This window comes from Halichoerus grypus, chromosome 15, assembly GCF_964656455.1.
Source record: "Halichoerus grypus chromosome 15, mHalGry1.hap1.1, whole genome shotgun sequence".
NCBI classification, from domain to species: domain Eukaryota; kingdom Metazoa; phylum Chordata; class Mammalia; order Carnivora; family Phocidae; genus Halichoerus; species Halichoerus grypus.
Window position 1 is genome coordinate 44231576 of NC_135726.1, and position 19255 is coordinate 44250830.

A 19255-nucleotide genomic window follows, 5' to 3' on the forward strand; every position below is an offset into this window, starting at 1 on the left:
ACTCTAATAGGTGTCTGATGGTACCTCACTGTGTTTTTAATTTGCATTTTCCTAGTGGCTAATACGTTCGCCACTTTTTCAAGTGATTATTTGACATCCACATATCTTGTGAAGCATTTATTTATTGGGCTGTTTGTTCTCATACTGTTGAGTTTTGAAGAGTTCTTTATATATTCTAGATATAAGCTCTTTGTTAGATGTGTGATTTATAAATATATTTTGTCCAATCCAGTTTGTCTTTTTCATTATCTTAACTATCTTTTATAGAGCAAAGGTATTTAATTTTCATATACTCCCATTTTATCAGTTTACCTTATGGATAGTGCATTTGATGTTTTATCTTAGAACTCTTCACCTAACCCAAGGTCATGAAGATTTTTTTTCCTGTATTCCCTTCTTGGAGTTTTATACTTTAACATTTTGTGTCTATGATTCATTTTGAAATAATTTTTGTGTAATATGTGAGGCTATAGGTCGAGGTTCATTTTTTGCATTTGGATGTCCAGTTGTTCCAACACCACCTGTTGCAAAGGTTATCCTTTCTTTATTGAATTGCCTTTGAACTTTTGTCAAAAATGAATCTTCCACCTCCTGATAAACATCATTATACCTATTACTGGTCTAAGGAAGACTGGATGTATCAGAAAAAAATTATGAATAATGATTGAGACCATTCAACAAGTTCTGATTCATTTATAACCAAACTCTATCAATTCCTGTTTCCTTCTTTGATTATGTATTTTGGACTCCATGGGCTCCATAGTGTTTATGTTGTACAGGCAGTAGGAGTAAATCCAACATACTCACAGCCCCAGCCTCCACCCAGACGCTCCCCTACCATGATGACCACTCACACCATCATCTGAGTACTTACTGTCTCCATTTATCTTTTCCATTTTGCTACTATATAGTACTCATTTTGATGGATTTCAATTGTTTCCTTTCTGTGTAAGCTATGCAACCTCCAAAAATATGCTTATAGATACTGATATTTGGTATTATCCAAAGAAATGATGGTACAAAACACAACTCTACCATAATCTGAAGCACATACAGTTTTAAGTCAGCTGTTTTAGTGACATTTTTCCATGGTTTTTTTTTTTTAATTGAGGCATAATTGACATAACATTTTCAGGTATACAACATAATGATTCAACATTTGTATATACACTGTAAAATGATCACTATAATGTCAGGTTTCCTCCTATCATTATATAAAGTTACATATATCATAAATATTGTTGACTATAGCCACCATACTGTACATTATATCCCCATGACTTATTTATTTAATGATTAGAAGTTGTTTTATCTTGACTTCCTTCGCCCATTTCACCCACCCCCGTTCTGGCAACCACAAATTTGTTCTCTGCATCTATGAGTTCTGTTTGTTTTTCTATATTCCACATATAAGTGAAATCATACGGTATTTGTTTTTTCCTGACTTATATCACTTAACATAATACCCTCAAGATCTATCCATGTTGTTGTGAATGGCAAGATTTTATTCTTTTTTATGGCTAAATAGTATTCCATTGTATATAAATACCACATTTTCTTTATCCATTCATCCATTGATTGTTTCCATAATACTGCAATGAACGTAGGGGTGCATATATCTTTTTGAATTAGTGATTTCATTTTCTTTGGATAAATACCTAGAAATGGAAATGCTGGATTGTATGGTAGTTATATTTTTCATTTTTCATCAACAATGCATGAGGATTCCCTTTTCTCCACATTCTCACTGACATTTGTTAATTCTTGTCTTTTTGCTAATAGCCATTCTGACAGGTGTGAGGTGATATCTCGTGGTTTTGATTTGCATTTTCCTGATGATTGGTAATAAGCATCTTTTCATATGCCTGTTGACCATCTATATGTCTTCTTTGGAAAAATCTCTGTTCAGATCTTCTGCCCATTTTTTAATTGGATTGTTTTTTGCTACCAAGTTGTATAATTCCTTTATATATTTTGGATATTAACCCCTTATCAAATGTATCATTTGCAAACATCATCTCCCATTCAGTAGGTTGCCTTTTTATATTGTTGATTTCTTTCATTGTGCAGAAGCATTTTAGTTTGATCTAGTCCCATTTGTTTACTTTTGCTGCCATTGTCTCTGGAGTCAAATCCAAAAAATATCTCCAAGAGCAACATCAAGGAGCTTACTGCCTGTTTTCTTCTAGGAGTTTTATGGTTTCTCATCTTTTATTCAAGTCTTTAATCCATTTTGAGTTAAAGTTTGTGAATGGTGTAAGATAGTGGTATAGTTTCATTCTTCTGCATGTGGCTATCTGGTTTTCCCAGCACCATTTATTGAAGAGACTGTCCTTTCCCAATTGTATATTCTTGGCTCCTTTCTCATAAATTTAACTGACTACATATGCATGGATTTATTTATGGGCTCTCTATTCCATTGTGTAGGTCTGTGTGTCTGCTTTATGCCAATACCATACTGTTTTGATTACTGTAGCCTTATAATATAGTTTGAAATCAAGACGTATGATGCCTCCAGCGTTGTTCTTCTTTCTCAAAATTGCTTTGGTTATGTAGTACAAATTTAGTCATTCCATACAAATTTTAGGATTGTTCTATTTCTGTGAAAAATGCCATTGGGATTTTGATAGGGATTGCACTGAACCCATAGATTGCTTGGGGTAATATGGACATTTTAACATATTATTTCTTCCAATCCATGAGCATGAAATATCTTTAGATTTATTTGTGTCTTCTTTGATTTCTTTTATTAATGTTTTTAAATTTTCAGTGTAAGGGTCTTTCACCTTGATTAAATTTATTCCTAGTTGTTTTATTCTTTTTGATGTAATTGTAAATGGGATTTTCTTTTCTTTTTAAGATTCTATTTATTTATTTGAGAGAGACCAGCGAGAGAGGGAACACAAGCAGGGGGAGTGGGAGAGGGAGAAGCAGGCTTCCCGCTGATCAGGTAGCCCGACATGGGGCCCGATTCCAGGACCCTGGGATCATGACCCGAGCTGAAGGGAGATGCTTAATGACTGAGCCATCCAGGTGCCCCTGGGATTGTTTTCTTAATTTTTTCTTTCTGATAGTTTGTTGGTATATAGAAACACAACTGGTTTTGTATATTGATTTTGTATCCTGCAACTTTACTGAATTTGCTTATTAATTCTAATAGTTTTTTGGTGGAATGTTTAGGGTTTTCTGTATATAAAATCTTACTGTCCACAGATAGTGATAGTTTTCTTTCTTTCTTTCCAATTTGGGTGCCTTCTGTTTCTGTTCCTTGCCTAATTGCTCTGGCTAAGGCTTGCAATACTATGTTGAATAAAAGTGGAGAGAGTGGGCATCTTTGTCTTGTTCCTGATCATGGAGGAAAAGCTTTCAGCTTTTCACTGTTGAGTATGTTTGCTGTGGACTTGTCATAAATGGCCTCTATTGTGTTGAGAAATATTCACACTATACCCGCTTTGTTGAAAGTTTTTATCATAAATTGATGTTGAATTTTGTCACATGCTTTTCCTATAACTGTTGAGATGATCAGATGATTTTGATTCTTCACTTTGTTAATGTAGTTTGTCACATTGATTTGTGGATGTTGAACCATACTTTCATGCCTGGACTAAATCCCACTTAATCACAGTGTATGTTCTTTTTAATGGATTATTTTGTTTGGATTGCTAATATTTTGTTGAGAATTTTTATATCTATGTCCATCAGGGATATTGGCATGCAATTTTCTTTTTCTGTGGTGTTCTTGCCTGGTTTTGTCATTAGGGTAACGCTGGCCTTAAATAAGTTTGGAAGGATTTCCTCCTCTTCATTTTTTTTTTTGGAAGAGTTTGAGAAATTTTTCTTTGTCTGAATACCTAGTCACATATTCTACCTCCCCAGAAGTATCAGCCAGTGTGAATTCAGTATGTATCCACTTTATAGAAATTTCACTTATATTTTTATTTATCTTTGCTCAATCCTTTCTTGTGAGTTTAAACTCATATAAAGCTTCATACTTAATTTTTCTGCCATGTCATATAGATGTAATGGCATGTAAGATCTTTATGCTTATCTTTTTAAAGAAGTCTCCTTTTGGGCTCATTTTTATGTGTTCAGTGTATTTTAATCCATAATGGTCTGGATTCTCTTTTATTGCTCAAATTTTAACAGGCCAGAGATGTAGCTCACTTATGTCGTCTCCAGACAGGACTATATTAATTTTATAACTTTTTATTATTAAAATTTCCAAGTACAGTTTTTTTAATTATTAATAGAAACAGACTAGCATACCCAGAATACCTGAAGGTGGGGCTGAGATAAATACCATTTCCTTGCTTGGGCAGGGGTTCACATGGTTTGAATCTTGCAAAAGAAGAGACCACTAGGGCTTCCTTATCAGCTTGCCCAGATGTGAGACACAAGAGGAAGAAAAGCCTTTTACCTTAAACAAAAATGAACTTAAAATGGATCACAGACTGAAATAAAATGTAAAAGTACAAAATATTTAGAAGGAAATATAAGAGGAAATTGTCAGGATTGAAGGCTAAGTGAACTATAAGGAAACATTAAACAAAAGTATTGAGAAAAGGATCTGTTTCCACATTTAAAAAACAAAAGAAGGAGGGGCGCCTGGGTGGCTCAGTTGGGTAAGTGACTGCCTTCGGCTCAGGTCATGATCCTGGAGTCCCGGGATCGAGTCCCACATCGGGCTCCCTGCTCAGCAGGGAGTCTGCTTCTCCCTCTGACCCTCCCCCCTCTCATGCTCTCTATCTCATTCTCTCTCTCAAATAAATAAAATCATAAAAAAAAAATTAAAAAAAAAAAAACAAGAAGGAGCATCTGGCTGGTTCAGTCAGTAGAGCATGTGACTCGACTCAGTTGTAAGTTCAAGCCCCATGCTGCGTGTAGAGTTTACTTTAAATAAATCTTAAAAATAAAGTAAAATGAAAACTAGGAAAAGCAAAAACACCCCAGGGTGCCTGGGTGGCTCAGTCGTTGGGCGTCTGCCTTTGGCTCAGGTCATGATCCCAGGGTCCTGGGATCGAGCCCCGCATCGGGCTTCCTGCTCAGTGGGAAGCCTGCTTCTCCCTCTCCCACTCCCCCTGCTTGTGTTCCCTCTCTCACTGTGTCTCTCTCTGTCAAATAAATAATAAAATCTTAAAAAAAAAAAAAAAAAGCAAAAACCCAAAATAATAAAAATCTAAATGGAAATCAGTGAAGTAAACAGACTAAACTATAAAGTCGGTAAAACCAAAAGCCTTATGAATAATAAAATAGATAAGCCTCTAGCTAAGATTTATCACATTAAAAAAGAAAACACACCAATTATAAATATCAGGAATTAGAAAGGAGACATCACTACAGATTATACAAATATTGAAGGGGAATAAGGGAAAATCATGAACCTATCTATACCAATAAATGGACAACTTAAATGAAATGGACAAATTCCTTTAAAGGCATAAATGACTGAAGTTTACATAATAAAAAATAGGTAACCTGCGTAGCCCTATATCTATTAAGTTAAATTTGGAATTAGAAACCTGTGCATAAAGTTATTTACATCTGTTGCATCTCTATGATGGATATAAAATACAGTGGTGTACTACTACACACAGTTCCCCAACTTCCCATTCATGGACAGCATTCATAGCTTGAAAATGGCTGCATGGTAAACACTATAGCTCAAAGCTGGACTTACCGTTTTATTAGCTGTGAAGATTTAAGAAAGTAGACATTATGTTAATAATTAAAAGTGTATTGTGTCTATAGTTTTCCATTGGGAACAACATAAAATTTTAAGGAAATATTTTCAGTATTCAAACTTATTACCCCATTAAGTAAATAAGTTACAACATCACTGATAAATGACTGAAGTTCCAACAAAGTTCTTTGCTGTTTCATTGTATTCTTGTTCATGAAAATAGAAATATTAACCAACATTTATTTCAAAAGAAGGCAAAAGATATGAAAGGACATTTTACCAAAGATATGTGGGTGGTAAATAACATTTTTAAAATGCTCAAGGTCATGAGTCATTAGATAAATGCAAGGTAAAGCCACAGTGAGGATCTACTACTACCTACCTGTTAAAATGACAAACATTAAAAACATTGATCATAGCAATTGTTGGCTAATATATGGAAGAACTGGAACTCATTCACAGCTGGGGGAAAGTAACATGGTATAAGCACTTTAGAACACAGTTTGTCAGTTTCCAAAAATTTAAATATTTCTCTGCCCTGTGACAAAGGTACTGTACTCCTAGATATTATCACAAGGGAAATGAAAGCATAGACTCATATGAAGACCTGTACATTCATGGTCATAGCTTAATTTGTAATAGCTAAAAACCCATGTCATTTAACATATTAAAAGGTTAAAAAATTATAGTGCATTTGAATAAGGATTCTGGAAAGGTAGTAGATAGGAAGCACTGAAAGTAATCTCCCTACCCTGACAACAATTGTACTGGCAGAATGTGTCTACCGTAATTATTTTGGAACTCTGGGGTCCATTCAAAGGCTTACAACTTCCAGAGGAAGGCTTAAGCAGTAGTAAATTACAGTTAATTTGGGTTAGTGTCAGTCCTTAGCACTGTAGCCGCTCGCATCCCTTATCCCCTTGCCCTGTGGTAGGCAGCTATGTGTGTGTCCCTGGAGCAGCATGCATGCAATTTTTGGGAGCCTGGGTAGGACCCCACTCTCCAAATATTGAGGATCTGTGCTCTAACCTGATTGCAGAGGTGAAATCGCAGTAGTGGGCAGCCATTTGTGCAACCCTTATCCAATTGTTGCAAGCCCCTCCCTCTCTGGCAGAGTGACTTTCAGGGAATTTAGGTACCAGCACATTTTTTTCCCCTTCATTTTTCTTTCTCTCCTTTTGGGAGCTAAATATTTAGGATTAAGACATTCCAAAGCAATCACATATACAGGAGAATTTTAAAATTCAAGGCACAGACTCAGAAAAGACCTGAGATACACCACAGGCTGTTCCCCAGCAGAGACAACCTATGACAATTAAATTTTAAAAATTAAATAAAAATGGCAAACCCTGGGGAAAGATGAAGAATCTGATTTTCCCAGAGTTAACACATTATTAAATTTAAATTGTCCAGTGTTCAAAAAAAAAAAAAAATCACAAGGCATATAAGGAAATGGGAAAGTATGGCCCATTCAGAGAAAAAAAAAAAAATCATCAGAAACTATCTCTTAAAAAGACCTGATGGCAGCTCTACTAGACAAAGACTTTAAAACAACTATCTTACAGATGATCAAATAACTAAAGTAAGATATGGAGAAAGGCAAGAAAATAATGTATGAACAAAATGGAAATGTCACACAAGACATAGAAAACATAAAAAGAAAAAAAAAATTCTGTTGCTAAAATTACCATAACTGAAATGAAAAATTTGCTAGAGGGATTCAAAAGCAGATGTGAGGATACGGGAGAATCAGTGAACTTCAAGATAGGAAAATCAAAAGAAAAAAGATTGAAGAAGTCAGCAGAATATAAAGCACCTCTGGAACACCTTCAAGAGGAACAATATACATGTCGTGTGAATCCCAGGAGATGAGAGAAAGGAGAAGAGAGATAACTTGAAGAATTAACTCCCCCAATTTGATGAAATACATGAATATAAGCATCCAAGAAGCTCAAGGAACTCCAAGAAGGATAAATTCAAAGAGGCCCAAATCCAGACAAATTACAATCTGTCAAAAGACAAAGAGAAATTTGAAAGGAACAAGAGAGGTGATTTGTCGCATACAAAGGATACTCAATAAGATTATCCACAGATTCTTCATCAGAATCCTTAGAAGCCAGAAGGCAATGGGCTGGTACGTTCAAAGTACTGAAAGAAAAGAAAATGGTAACCAAGCATCATCTATCTGGCAAATCTGTCTTTCAAAAGTAAGGGAGAAATTAATTCCCAGATAAACAAAATCCAAGGAAGTTTGTTACCACTAGACCTGCCCAGCAAGAAATGCTAAAGGGAGTCCTTCCACTTGAAATCAAAGGGCATTGGACTAATTCTAAGCCATATGAAGGAATAAAGATCACTTGTAAAGATAAATACATGGACAATTTTAAAAACTACTATTATTGTAACTTTGGTTTATAACTCCATTTTAAAATTTCTACACGATTTAAAAAGCTCATGCGTTTTCTTAAAAAGCTTGTACATCTTTAAGAACAGTTATTAGCCTATGTTTTGGACATAAAATGTATAAAAATGTAATTCTGTGATATCAATAACTGAAAGAGTTGGGGATGGAATTACATAGGAGCAGAGTTTTTGTATGGTATTGAAGTTAAGTTAATATAAATTCAAATTAGAGTGTTAATAATTTTTGAATGTTCAACATAATCTCCATGGTAACCACAAAGAAAATAGCTATAGAATATACACAAAAGGAAATGAGTAGGGAATTAAAGCATTTCACATAAAAAAAAAAAAAGACAGTAATATAGGAAATGGATGACAGAAAAGCCATATAGAAAACAAATAGCAAAATCACAGAAGTAAATCCTTCATCAGTAATTACTTTAAATGTAAATGGATTAAACTCTCCAATCAAAAGACAGAGACTGACAGAATGGATGTTTAAAATATTATCCAACTATATGCTGTCCACAGAGACTAACTTTACAGCCAGAGACACAAGTAGGTTGAAAGTGAAAGGATGGAAAAACATTCCATGCAAATAAGTTTTCATACAAAAAAAGTTTACAACACAAATTTGGACATTTTTATATCATAATAAAAGGTTTTATACAGCAAGAAGTTATAACAATTATAAACATTTGTGAAACTAATAACAGACCAAGAATATATATGACTCAAAAACTGACAGGAGTAAATAGTTTTACAATAGTTGGAGACTTCAACACCCTGCTCTCAATAATGGAAAAAAGTCATTAAGGAAATAAAGGTCTTGAACAATACAATAAACCAATCAGAACTAACAGAAATGTACACAATACTCTAACCACCACCAACAGAAAACATTGTTCTCAGGTGCACATAGGACATTTCTATGATAGACCACATTAGGTCACAGATTAAGGCTTAATAGGTTTTAAAAGATATTATGCAAACTATTTTCTCTAATCTCAGCAGGATGAAGTTAGAAATTGATGAAAGGCAAATTGGAAAATTCACAAATTTGTGGAAATTAAATAACACATGCTTAAACAATCACTGAAACAAAGGAGAAATCACCAGGAATATTAGAAAATACCCAAGATGAAAGAAAACAAAAACACAGGGCACCTGGGGGGCTCAGTCGGTTAAGTGTCTGACTCTTGATTTTGGCTCGTCATGATCTCAGAATCGTGAGATCAAGCCCCAGGTCAAGCTTTACGCTCAATGCAGAGTATGCTTAAGATTCTCTTCCTCTCCCTCTGGGCCTCCCCCTCCTGCTCACATGGGCGCGTGCATGCTCTCTATCTCTCAAAAAAAAAGGGGGGGGGGAAGAAGAAGGAAGTATGGAGGGAGGAAGGAAGGAAGGAAGGAAGAAAGGAAGGAAAGATAGAAAAGAAAGGAAGGAAGGAAGAAAACAAAAACAACATACCAAAATTTATGACATGTAGCAAAAGCTGTATGGAGGAAGCTTATATTAAAAAAGAGAGATCTCAAATCAACAACCTTACTTTGCAACTTAAAGAACTAGAAGAAGAACTAAACCAAGAGCTAGACAAAGTTAAGAAATACTAAAGATGGGGCGCCTGGGTGGCTCAGTTGTTAAGCGTCTGCCTTCGGCTCAGGTCATGATTTCAGGGTCCTGGGATCGAGCCCCACATTGGGCTCCCTGCTCCACGGGAAGCCTGCTTCTCCCTCTCCCACTCCTTCTGCTTGTGTTCCCTCTCTCACTGTGTCTCTTTCTGTCAAATAAATAAAATCTTAAAAAAAAATACTAAAGATTAGAGATTTAAAAAATAGAGAATAGAAAAACAATAGAGAAAAATCAACAAATCCAGAAGACGGCTCTTCAAAAAGTTGAACAAAATTGACCAACCTTTAGCTAGAGTGACTAAAAGAAGAGAGAAGACTCAAATTACTGGAATCAGAAATATAAGTGGGGGCATTACTACCAATTCTACAGAAATAAAAAGGATTACAAGAGTACTATGAACAACTGTACACCCAAAAAATGGAACCTAGATGAAATAGACTAATCCTTAGAAATACAAATCCTATCAAGACTGAATCATGAAGAGAATATCTGAATAAACTTATAATTACTAAGTATAATGAATAAACAACCAAAAACCTCCTCACAACAAAGCTCTGGACCCAGTGACTTTATTGGTGAATTCTACACATTAAAGAAATAGCACTAATCTTTGTTAAGATTTTCCAAAAACTTGAAGAGGAGAGAACAACTCCTAATTCATTTGCCCTGATACCAAAGCCAGAAAATGATAGTATAAGAAAAGTGCAGACCAATATCACTTATGAACATGGGTGCAAATATCTTTAAATATTAGCAAACAGAATTTAGCAGCATACTGAAAGGATTATACACCATGTTTAAGTGGGATTTATTCTTGGAATGCAAGGAAGTTTCAACATACGAAAATCAATCAGTATAATACACCACATTAACAGAAGGAAAAAACACAGGACCCTATCAATTTATGGAAAAAAAAGCATTCGACAAAATCCAACACCCTTTCATGATAAAAACACTCAACAAGGTAGGATAGAAGGAAACCACTTCATATATATCAGGATGGATACTACTCAAACATTTTTTAGATTTTTTTTAAAGATAAAACAAGTGTTGGTGAGGATGTGGAAAAATCAGAACGCATGTATACTGTTGGTAGGAATATAAAATGATAGAGCAACTGTGGAAAACAGTATGGCAGTTCCTCAAAAAATTAAAAATATAATTACCATATGAGCCAGTAATTCCACTTCCAGATATATCTATAATGAAAGCAAGGGGGCGCCTGGGTGGCTCAGTTGGTTAGCTGTCTGCCTTCAGCTCAGGTCATGATCCCAGAGTCCCAGGATTGAGCCCCACATCGGGCTCCCTGCTCAGCAGGGAGTCTGCTTCTCCCTCTGCCCCTCAGCCTACTTATGCTCTCTCTTGCTCGCTCGCTCTCAAATAAAATCTTAAAAAGAATAAATAAATAAAACAAGAATAGAAAGCAAGGCCTCAAGGAGATATTTGTACACCCATGGTCACAGCTGCATGGTTCACAATAGCTAAAAGGTGGAAGTAAACCAAATACCCATTGACAGATGAATGAATAAGCAAAATATGGCATAAAAATACAATGGCATATTATTCAGCCATAAAAAGAAATTCTGACACATGGCATAAAACATGGATGAACCTTGAGGACATTATGCCAAGTGAAATAAACCACTCACAAAAAGACAAATACTAGATGACTCAATGCATATGAGGTAGCTGAAGTAGTCAAATTCAGAGAGACAGAAAGTAGACGGGCGGTTTCCAGGGGCTTGCGGGGGGCGGCTTTGAAGTTAGTGTTTAATGGGTACAGACTTTTGGTTGCAAGATGAAAAGAGCTCGGGATGTGAATGGTGGTGATGGCTGTACAATATGAATGTACTTAATACCCCTGAACTATGCACTTAAAGATGGTAAAGATGGTAAATTTTATGTTATGTGTATTTTACCAGAGACTTTTTAAAGCATAAAAAATTGTGATGGATTCACTCAAGGGAGCACTACTCAACAGCAAAAGGAATGAACTGTTCATACATACAGCATGGATAATTCTCAAGATAATTACGCCGTAAAAGAAAAAAGACCAAAAATAGGGTATAAATACTTTATGATTCCAGTTGTATAAAATTCTAAGAAAGGCAAACAAATCTGTAGTAAAAAAAAAAAAAGAAAAGAAAAAAGAGTAAATCATGGTTTTCTGGGAAGGCATGAGGGATAGTAAAGGGCACGAGGTAGCTTTGTGGGTGATGGATAGGTCCACTGTCATTGTCATGGTTCTGGTGTTGGTTCCCTGAGTGTATACATACTGAAAAACTTCTCAAATTGTACACATCAAATATGTACAACTGTTGCATGACAATTATATCTCAACAAAGCATTTAAATAAATTGTTGCACATAAAAATCTGATCTCCCATTCATTTTAGAAAATTAGATTTGGCAACCCTACATTGACTCCCTTCTCTGTCTTGGCAGCAAAAATGGCTGGCTATGTGACAAATGCTACATCCCTGGAGTACAGGGTCTACCTTCTCTCAGCCCCCATTCTCCTGCCAATGCAGCAATGGCTGTGGCACGAATAATGCAGAGACACTTAGTACCCACAAAACCTTTAGGTTTTTGCTCTGTCAGTGACCTGAGTCATAGGACAGAGGTCTGGAGGTCCTGAGAATTTCTGCAAAGCCTGAATTCTGCAGTCACATTCAAAGGAACATTTGTGGATGCACTTTTAGAACAGGTACATTCCCTCTAGTTTGCTGCAGGCTCGTCTACTTCATCATCACCTCCAGTGTTTCCATACAAATTATGGTCTCAATTGGGCCCAGTAAGTCTTACAGTTAGGACACCTGTATACCAGATGCTAAACTTCAAGGCATATGGCCCCTTGGCAGGTGCCAGGTAAACAGTGTCTGCTTAACAGTGCTAGGGAACATGAGGCATCCCGTGGAAATGGGGCCCTATTCATGCTGCTCCCAGATACAGAGGAGGTTGTCACAACTACCCCGTCCTCAGGATAATCTCTGGCTCACAAAAATTCATGCCATTCAGATCACATTAGGCCCACAAAGTCCTACCATCTTCCCCAGGAAGTCCTGAGTAGCAACACAAAGGAGGCCAAATCTGACAGCTATTCTCCACTATCCTGCTCTTTCTCTGAGGCAATACATTTGGAGACCCTTTTAGTCTGGTAGACCTTAACTGTGTTCTCAACCCACTTCACAGTGATCAGAACACATGGGATTAAAGGGGGCTTTATCACTAAGGCAATGTAAAGTAGGTAGTTGTTGGGATGGGTAATGTGGAGTCTGGATAAATCCATCATGAGCATCATATGAGATCTTCCCTTGGAAGAAGGGAAACCTTCTCCGAAAGCCGCCAGGAGAACCCAGCTCAGGTCTTTATGGTCAAAGATGGGTCATGTCCACAGCTACACTGGTCACAGAAGGAGGGAATGACATCTTCCTGTGGCCTCAGGCTACTCGGGATTCCCTCCTGGCAAAAGGGAAGAGGTCTGAACATAGGGACTGGCCGACACATGCTCTTGGAGACCTGCCAGAGCTCAATGGCTTCTACCACAAACACCTGCAGTGACAAAGGTCTGGTAGAGTCCACGGTGAGAAAATGCTACTTTGTTCCCGAGACCTTCCAACATAACTAGCATTCATAGGGAATCTGCCCAGTGTGGACACTGGGATGAACGAGGTTCAACCTCTGGCTGATGGCCCCCTCGTAAAGACTGTTCTCAGAGCTTATCTCCACTGCACATCGTTGTGCTGGAGGAGGGTGCACATTCTCTGCACTCCTTTCCCTAGTGTGAATTTTCTGGTGCCGGACGAGGGTAGGCCTCTGGCTGAAGGCTTTTCCACATTCGCCACACTTATATGGCCTGTCTGGTTTGTGAACCTTCTGGTGTTGCCTCAGATTAGACCTTTGCCTGAAGGTTTTCCCACATTCGAGGCACTCATAAGGCCGCTCACCGGTGTGAAGTCTCCGATGGTTATGGAGGCTGGAGCTTTGGTTAAAGAATTTCCCACATTCGGGGCACTGATAAGGCCGTTCGCCAGTGTGAAGTCTCCGATGGCTGTTGAGGCTGGAGCTCTGGCTAAACAATTTCCCACATTCGATGCACTCATAAGGCCGTTCCCCAGTGTGGACTCTCTGATGCTTCATGAGGTCGGAGCTCCGGCTGAAGGCTTTCCCACATTCGCTGCACCCATAAGGCCGTTCACCAGTGTGGACTATCTGATGTTGGATGAGACTGGCGATGTGGCTGAAGAATTTCCCACATTCGTTGCACTTATAAGGTCTTTCTCCAGTGTGAACCCTCCAGTGCTTAATGAGGCTGGAGTTGCAGTTGAAAGACTTCCCACACTCACTGCACTCGTGAGCACTTTTGCCCGTATGAACCCTCTTATGATGAATGAGGTTGGAGCGCTGGCTGAAGAACTTCCCACATTCGCTGCACTCGTAAGGCTTCTCTCCTGTGTGCACCCTCTTATGCTGAATGAGGTTGGAGCTTCGGCTAAAGAATTTCCCACATTCACTGCACACGTGAGGGCTTTCCCCAGTGTGAACTCTCTGATGTTTAACGAGACTAGAGTGTTGGCTAAAGAACTTCCCACATTCGCAGCACTCATAAGGCTTTCCTCTATTGTGATCTCTCTGGTGCTGAAAGAGGCCGGAAGCGTGGCTAAAGAATATCCCACATTTGTTGCACTCATAAGGCCTTTCTCCAGTGGGGGTTCTCTGGTGCTGAACAGGTGTGGGCTTGTCACTGAAAGCGTTCCCAAATTCACCACACTTGCTGTGGCTCTGCACGCCAGTGCTCTGGGGGGGCTCCTCCACTCTGTGAGCGACCTGATGCTGCAGAAAGCCGGATGTGGCCGTCCCACCCACAAAGTCCTTCCCATCCTCCCTGACTGTGAAAGGTTCCTTTGATGTGTCATCTCTGCAGCTCTTCACAGGGGAGGCCCGGTCCTCATCCCTTCTGACAGGCTTGTCTATATTCACCATGGACTCGATCCCTCTCCCAGCCGCCTCACACACGTCTGGTTTCTGCCCGGCATGTGTTGCCTGGTGTTCAGTCAGGTGCAAAATGTCTTTCAAGTACAGGCCACACGCGTCACAGGAGTAGTCCTTCTGGTTGGACAGAGCCGCCTTGAGCTTCCTGTCCTGTGACACTCCTTCTGCAGACACTCTACGCTCACCCTCCGTTCCACAGCAAAACCCTGAAAGCAGAGAAGTGCTGGTGAAGTTCCTAGGAACTCAGACGGAAGGAAGCAGCCCCGCGACAAATCATGCCTGACCCTGGCATGAGTCCTCGGGACTGCTGGCAAGAAGAGGAGCCTGAGGTCAGGGTAAGGATGTCTGCTCTGCAGTACTGTGCCCGGCAAGGTCACAAACCAGGGAGGCCTTGCCGGGACCAAGGACACAAGGATGGGGCACAGTCTTAGGCCGGAAGGCGGGGTTTCCAACTCACTTCTTTCTAAAGGCTTCCCAGCAGGGCCTTGGCCGCTGCTAACACACGGAACCCTGTGCAGAACGGTGCGTCCAGGCCCAGGAAAATCTGATTGCAACTGAGCGGCCGCTGTTTAAGGACTATGAAAGGGAATATGCACCTATCATGCCATATTAAGTGTAGGTCCACGTTGGAGACAGTCACAGAGGGAGCTGTGGAAAGAGTGAGCCAGGGGCCACAAGTCAGAGCAGAAATGACAAGTGGGCGATGTGTCAAGAATGGGAAAGGAAAGGTAGAAGAGAGATGTGGTCATTGGCTTGGGCACCAAAACAATGACGAACATGAGAAAAACTGCAGGTGTGATTTGAAGACAGCAGTGACGTCACCTGTCCCCGCATCCCCTACTCACCAGAGGTAGGTCCGCTGTACGCCCCTCTTGCCATGGCTGACGTCATGTCCACCCTGTCAGGCACCCATGGCTCTGCCCCAATCTGCAGCTGGGCGACTATGTGCGACCTGAAGGAGGTAAGTCCTGAGGGAGAGACAGGGCAGGTAAGTGGCCAGGTGAGCCACCTGATGACAGACCAGAGGAAAGAAAGTGAAATATTACAACAGGAACACACAAGGGAGGTATGGCAGGAACATCCCAGCGGTCACAGCAAGCGGTAACCACGTCAGGGCCAGAATTCCCAGCAGTCAGGCCCTAGGAAACGTTAGCTAAAGGACAGGATCACCCAGGCAGAGAGTGGCCAAGCCAGCCGGGATCCACTGGGCTACCTGCAAGACTCCTCGCTGCCGGCCCTTTCCCCACAATGCTTTGGGGCTGCTCAGAAGAGGATGGGACACTGCACTCGGCGTGAGCCTGGAATATGCAGCACATATCCTGGGAGAGGCGGGCAGGAAGCAGGGCCCATAGGTCTGGCCGTGGGAAGGAAAAGGGGACAGGCAGAAACGAGCTCAGGACCCCCAGTGGGTGTGAAGGCCTTACCCAGCGAGGCTATAAGTGCAAAGTTCTCCAGCATCACGTCGCAGTACAGGAGCCTCTGAGCCTCATCAAGGAGCCCCCACTCCTCCTGGGAGAAGTAAATGGTCACGTCCTCAAAGGTCACACAGCCCTGCCGTGATGGGGACAGTTCATTCCAGGATCAGCTTCTCTCCTCAGGCCTCCCCGTCTGTCCCCTGCTCCCTCTCCTCCCCAGCTTCCCAACTCAGAGGAGATCCCAGGCCCTGGCTTCACTGGTGTTTGCTCCTTTGTATGCCTCACCTCACCTGCTGTCAGTCCACAGCATCAACGGGCAGGTGGGCAGAGGGACACCACGGCCCAACCCCCTCCTCTGTGGGCCCCCTCCCATGTCACCAACATCATGCTTCCCACATACAAACACGGACTCAATCTTCTCCCTTAACTGCCAGTACCAAGGCCCTGGGGCCAACAGCTCACACTCACTCCTATATACATATCACTTCTTGGACTGCACCTTCCTCAGACTCTGGACCTCACCACTGCATCCCCATTGTCACTGTACTCTCTCTCCATCCCAGCCCACATCATAGCTATTGCCATGGACCCTCACATGTCACTCTGCACACGACATGCAGAAAGTTCTTAGCAAATCCAACCATGATCCCATCCAGATCCTTGGATGGCTCCCACTGCCAAGGGCAACAGCCGCCAGTGATCTGAAGGTCTCCCCGCCCAGCTCTTTCCTGACTTCAATCTAAGCCACGCAGAGCCACACAGATACCAGATACCCTTGGGCCTCTTTCTCTTCTATGTTGCACATGGGTTCTCCTATCCCCACCCACTCAGGGTCACCCATTCCCAGCTGACCCCATTTACCCCTGACCTAATTCCCCAGCCCAACTGAAAACCCCCGGCCCCAGCAAGGGGCACCACAGACCCCTGCCGAGGTTGCAGAGGGGTGAATGAGCACCAGCCCAGGGCTCGTTGTAATACTGCCTCCATTACTACGGAGTCTCCCCATCCCTCCCATATCTACACCACCTGCTAGACCCCCTTTCCCCACACAGCAACACCATCACCACCACCACGACCACTACTCCTCCATGTCTGTCTTGATGATGCCAAACAAGCCAACCACGGTGTCCCACCAAGAGACCCCGTTCTCAGTTCTCAGGCCCCGCCTTCCTCTTCTCTCTAACACCATTGCCGCCTTGACCTGAAGGTTCACCTTCTTGAACTGGACACGCAACCACACCCTTGTCCACACACCAGATGCCACATTTAGATGTTTTAACTGTGGAAAGACTAACCAAGTAAGAAAAACAAAGGCTATTTATACTGAGCTTGCAGCAGCGAGGGAGGGAGCCGCTGTTGCTTATGCTTTGGCAGAGGAGTGGGAAAAGGGAAGGCTTCAGATGTGCCCTGACTGGGGGCTGCTGGCCCAGGGAAGCTGCAGGCAGGCTAACTAGAAGCGGGGCATCCTATGTGATCGGTTAGGGGTGCATATTTGGTTTTCTCTGCCTGGCCCCAAGTTGGAAGTAGGAACAAATATTAGAGAAGCTGTCAGTTATTAATCCAGCCTGGTCATCTGGGGCCGGTTGTTACAGAAGTTACTGTTCCCGGATTGTCACTAGAGATAGCAATCTGGCTTCCTGTGAGTCTAATTTAAGCAGGCTAGCTTCCTGGGTTGTTTATTGTAGATAAAGAGGTTGGTTTCCTGGGCAGGTCCCTGCAGGTTGTGGGTAAGAATTCTATTTTTATATACGGTCTGGCCTTTGTCCCTTTGTGTATTTGGTCTCTCATAACCGTAACTATACCGCCCCCAAACACCGTGACCAGTGGCAAGCTGCCCACTCAACTCCATTCAGGGGTCTCTGGAACATCAGAGCTTAGCAGCGCCAAAACCTCACTTCTGCTTTTATATTGAAAATTCCTTCTACAACCAACTTCCCCAGCTCCGTCCCGCATCCATCCTTCCAGCTGCTGAAGCCAAAAACCATCCCTTCTCTTTCTCACCTTCGACATCAGAAAATCTGGTCAGCCTGACTTAAAAGCCGGATCCAGAATCCAATCACTTCTACCTCCAGCCACCCGCAGTGCTCACCTGAACTACCGCAATAGCGGACCCCCTGCCCTCCCTGCCTCCACCCTTACCCCAAGTCCGTTTTCCACTCTGCGTCCACGGGGAGCCTGTCAAGACCCGAGTCAGATAATCTTCCTCTTCTACTCGAAACCATCTATGGCTCCCAACACCCTCAGAATAGAGGCCCAGCTCCTCAGCCCGCCATTCCGGGGCTCACTGTCTCCCACCTGCTCTCCGAGCCCTCAGCTCAATCTCACCGCCAAGCCTTGCACACGCCGGTCCCTGTGCCTAGGAAACCCTTCCTCGCCTCCTGCCCCTAGATTTCGGAAATGGGAAGCGCTCTGTCTCATCTCCGGCCTGGATCCAGCACCCCAGGCTGGGCGTAGCTCTCCCCCAGCGCCCCCAGACTCAAAAGCCGAGGAGAGGTGGGAGAGGAGAGAAGACGGACAAGGCCCACCTCCGCGGTCCGGGCGCCAGGCACGACAGCGTGGGGGTCGCGGTGGCTACTTGTGCACTCACCTGTGCCGGGTCTCTGAGTGCCGCCGCCGCCGCCATCGGTGCCCGGGCTCGCAGCGGGGCCGCCGGAGACGGGTCAGCCCCCGGTAACCCCCGGCTTCGCCTGGCCCCGGGCGCGGCGGGCCCTCGGGCCTCGGGCTCCCGGCTGGTGCAGGCGCGCGGGCCGCGGGCCGGAGCAGGGTCCCAGCCCCCCGGTCTCGGCCCCCTAGCTCCGGAAAGGCCGGGTGACGCGGGCGCGCACACCCGGCCCGGGCCGGGACTGGCAGGCCTGGGACGCAGGAAGTTCCGGCCCGAAGCGGCGCCGCGCTCCCGGGCTGTCATTGGCCCCGCGCCAGGCACGGACTCCAGGTTCAGTCTCCCCCGCCGGCGTTTCCCGTCCCGCCCACGGCCGCGCTGGAGGGCTGTGCTGGGGGCGGTGCCGGGGGCGGTGCCGGGGGGCGGTGCTGGGAAGGCGGTGCTGGGTGGTGATGCGGGGGGGCGGAGGTGGTGCTGGGAGGGCGGTGCTGGGAAGGCGGTGCTGGGTGGTGATGCGGGGGGGCGGAGGTGGTGCTG

At 42.7% G+C, this 19255-nt stretch overlaps 1 protein-coding gene across 3 annotated transcripts; it reads right to left on the bottom strand.

Annotated features, from left to right (window-relative positions):
- Window positions 1–1037: 1037 nt before the first annotated feature.
- Window positions 1038–19080, bottom strand: ZNF792 (zinc finger protein 792). Of its 3 annotated transcripts, none has more exons than XM_078063255.1 (4): window positions 18707–19080; window positions 16129–16213; window positions 15550–15672; window positions 1038–14910 (listed from the first exon to the last, which is right to left on the bottom strand). In XM_078063255.1, the coding sequence occupies exons 1-4, from the start codon at window positions 19022–19024 to the stop codon at window positions 13337–13339; spliced, it is 2100 nt and encodes a 699-aa protein (XP_077919381.1). In that variant the 5' UTR covers window positions 19025–19080; the 3' UTR covers window positions 1038–13336. The 3 variants fall into 3 exon arrangements, with proteins under 3 accessions (XP_077919381.1, XP_035964414.2, XP_077919382.1); XM_036108521.2 differs by having other exon boundaries at window positions 16129–16255; window positions 18707–19079; XM_078063256.1 differs by lacking the exon at window positions 16129–16213 and having other exon boundaries at window positions 18707–18790.
- Between the last annotated feature and the right edge of the window lie 175 nt (window positions 19081–19255).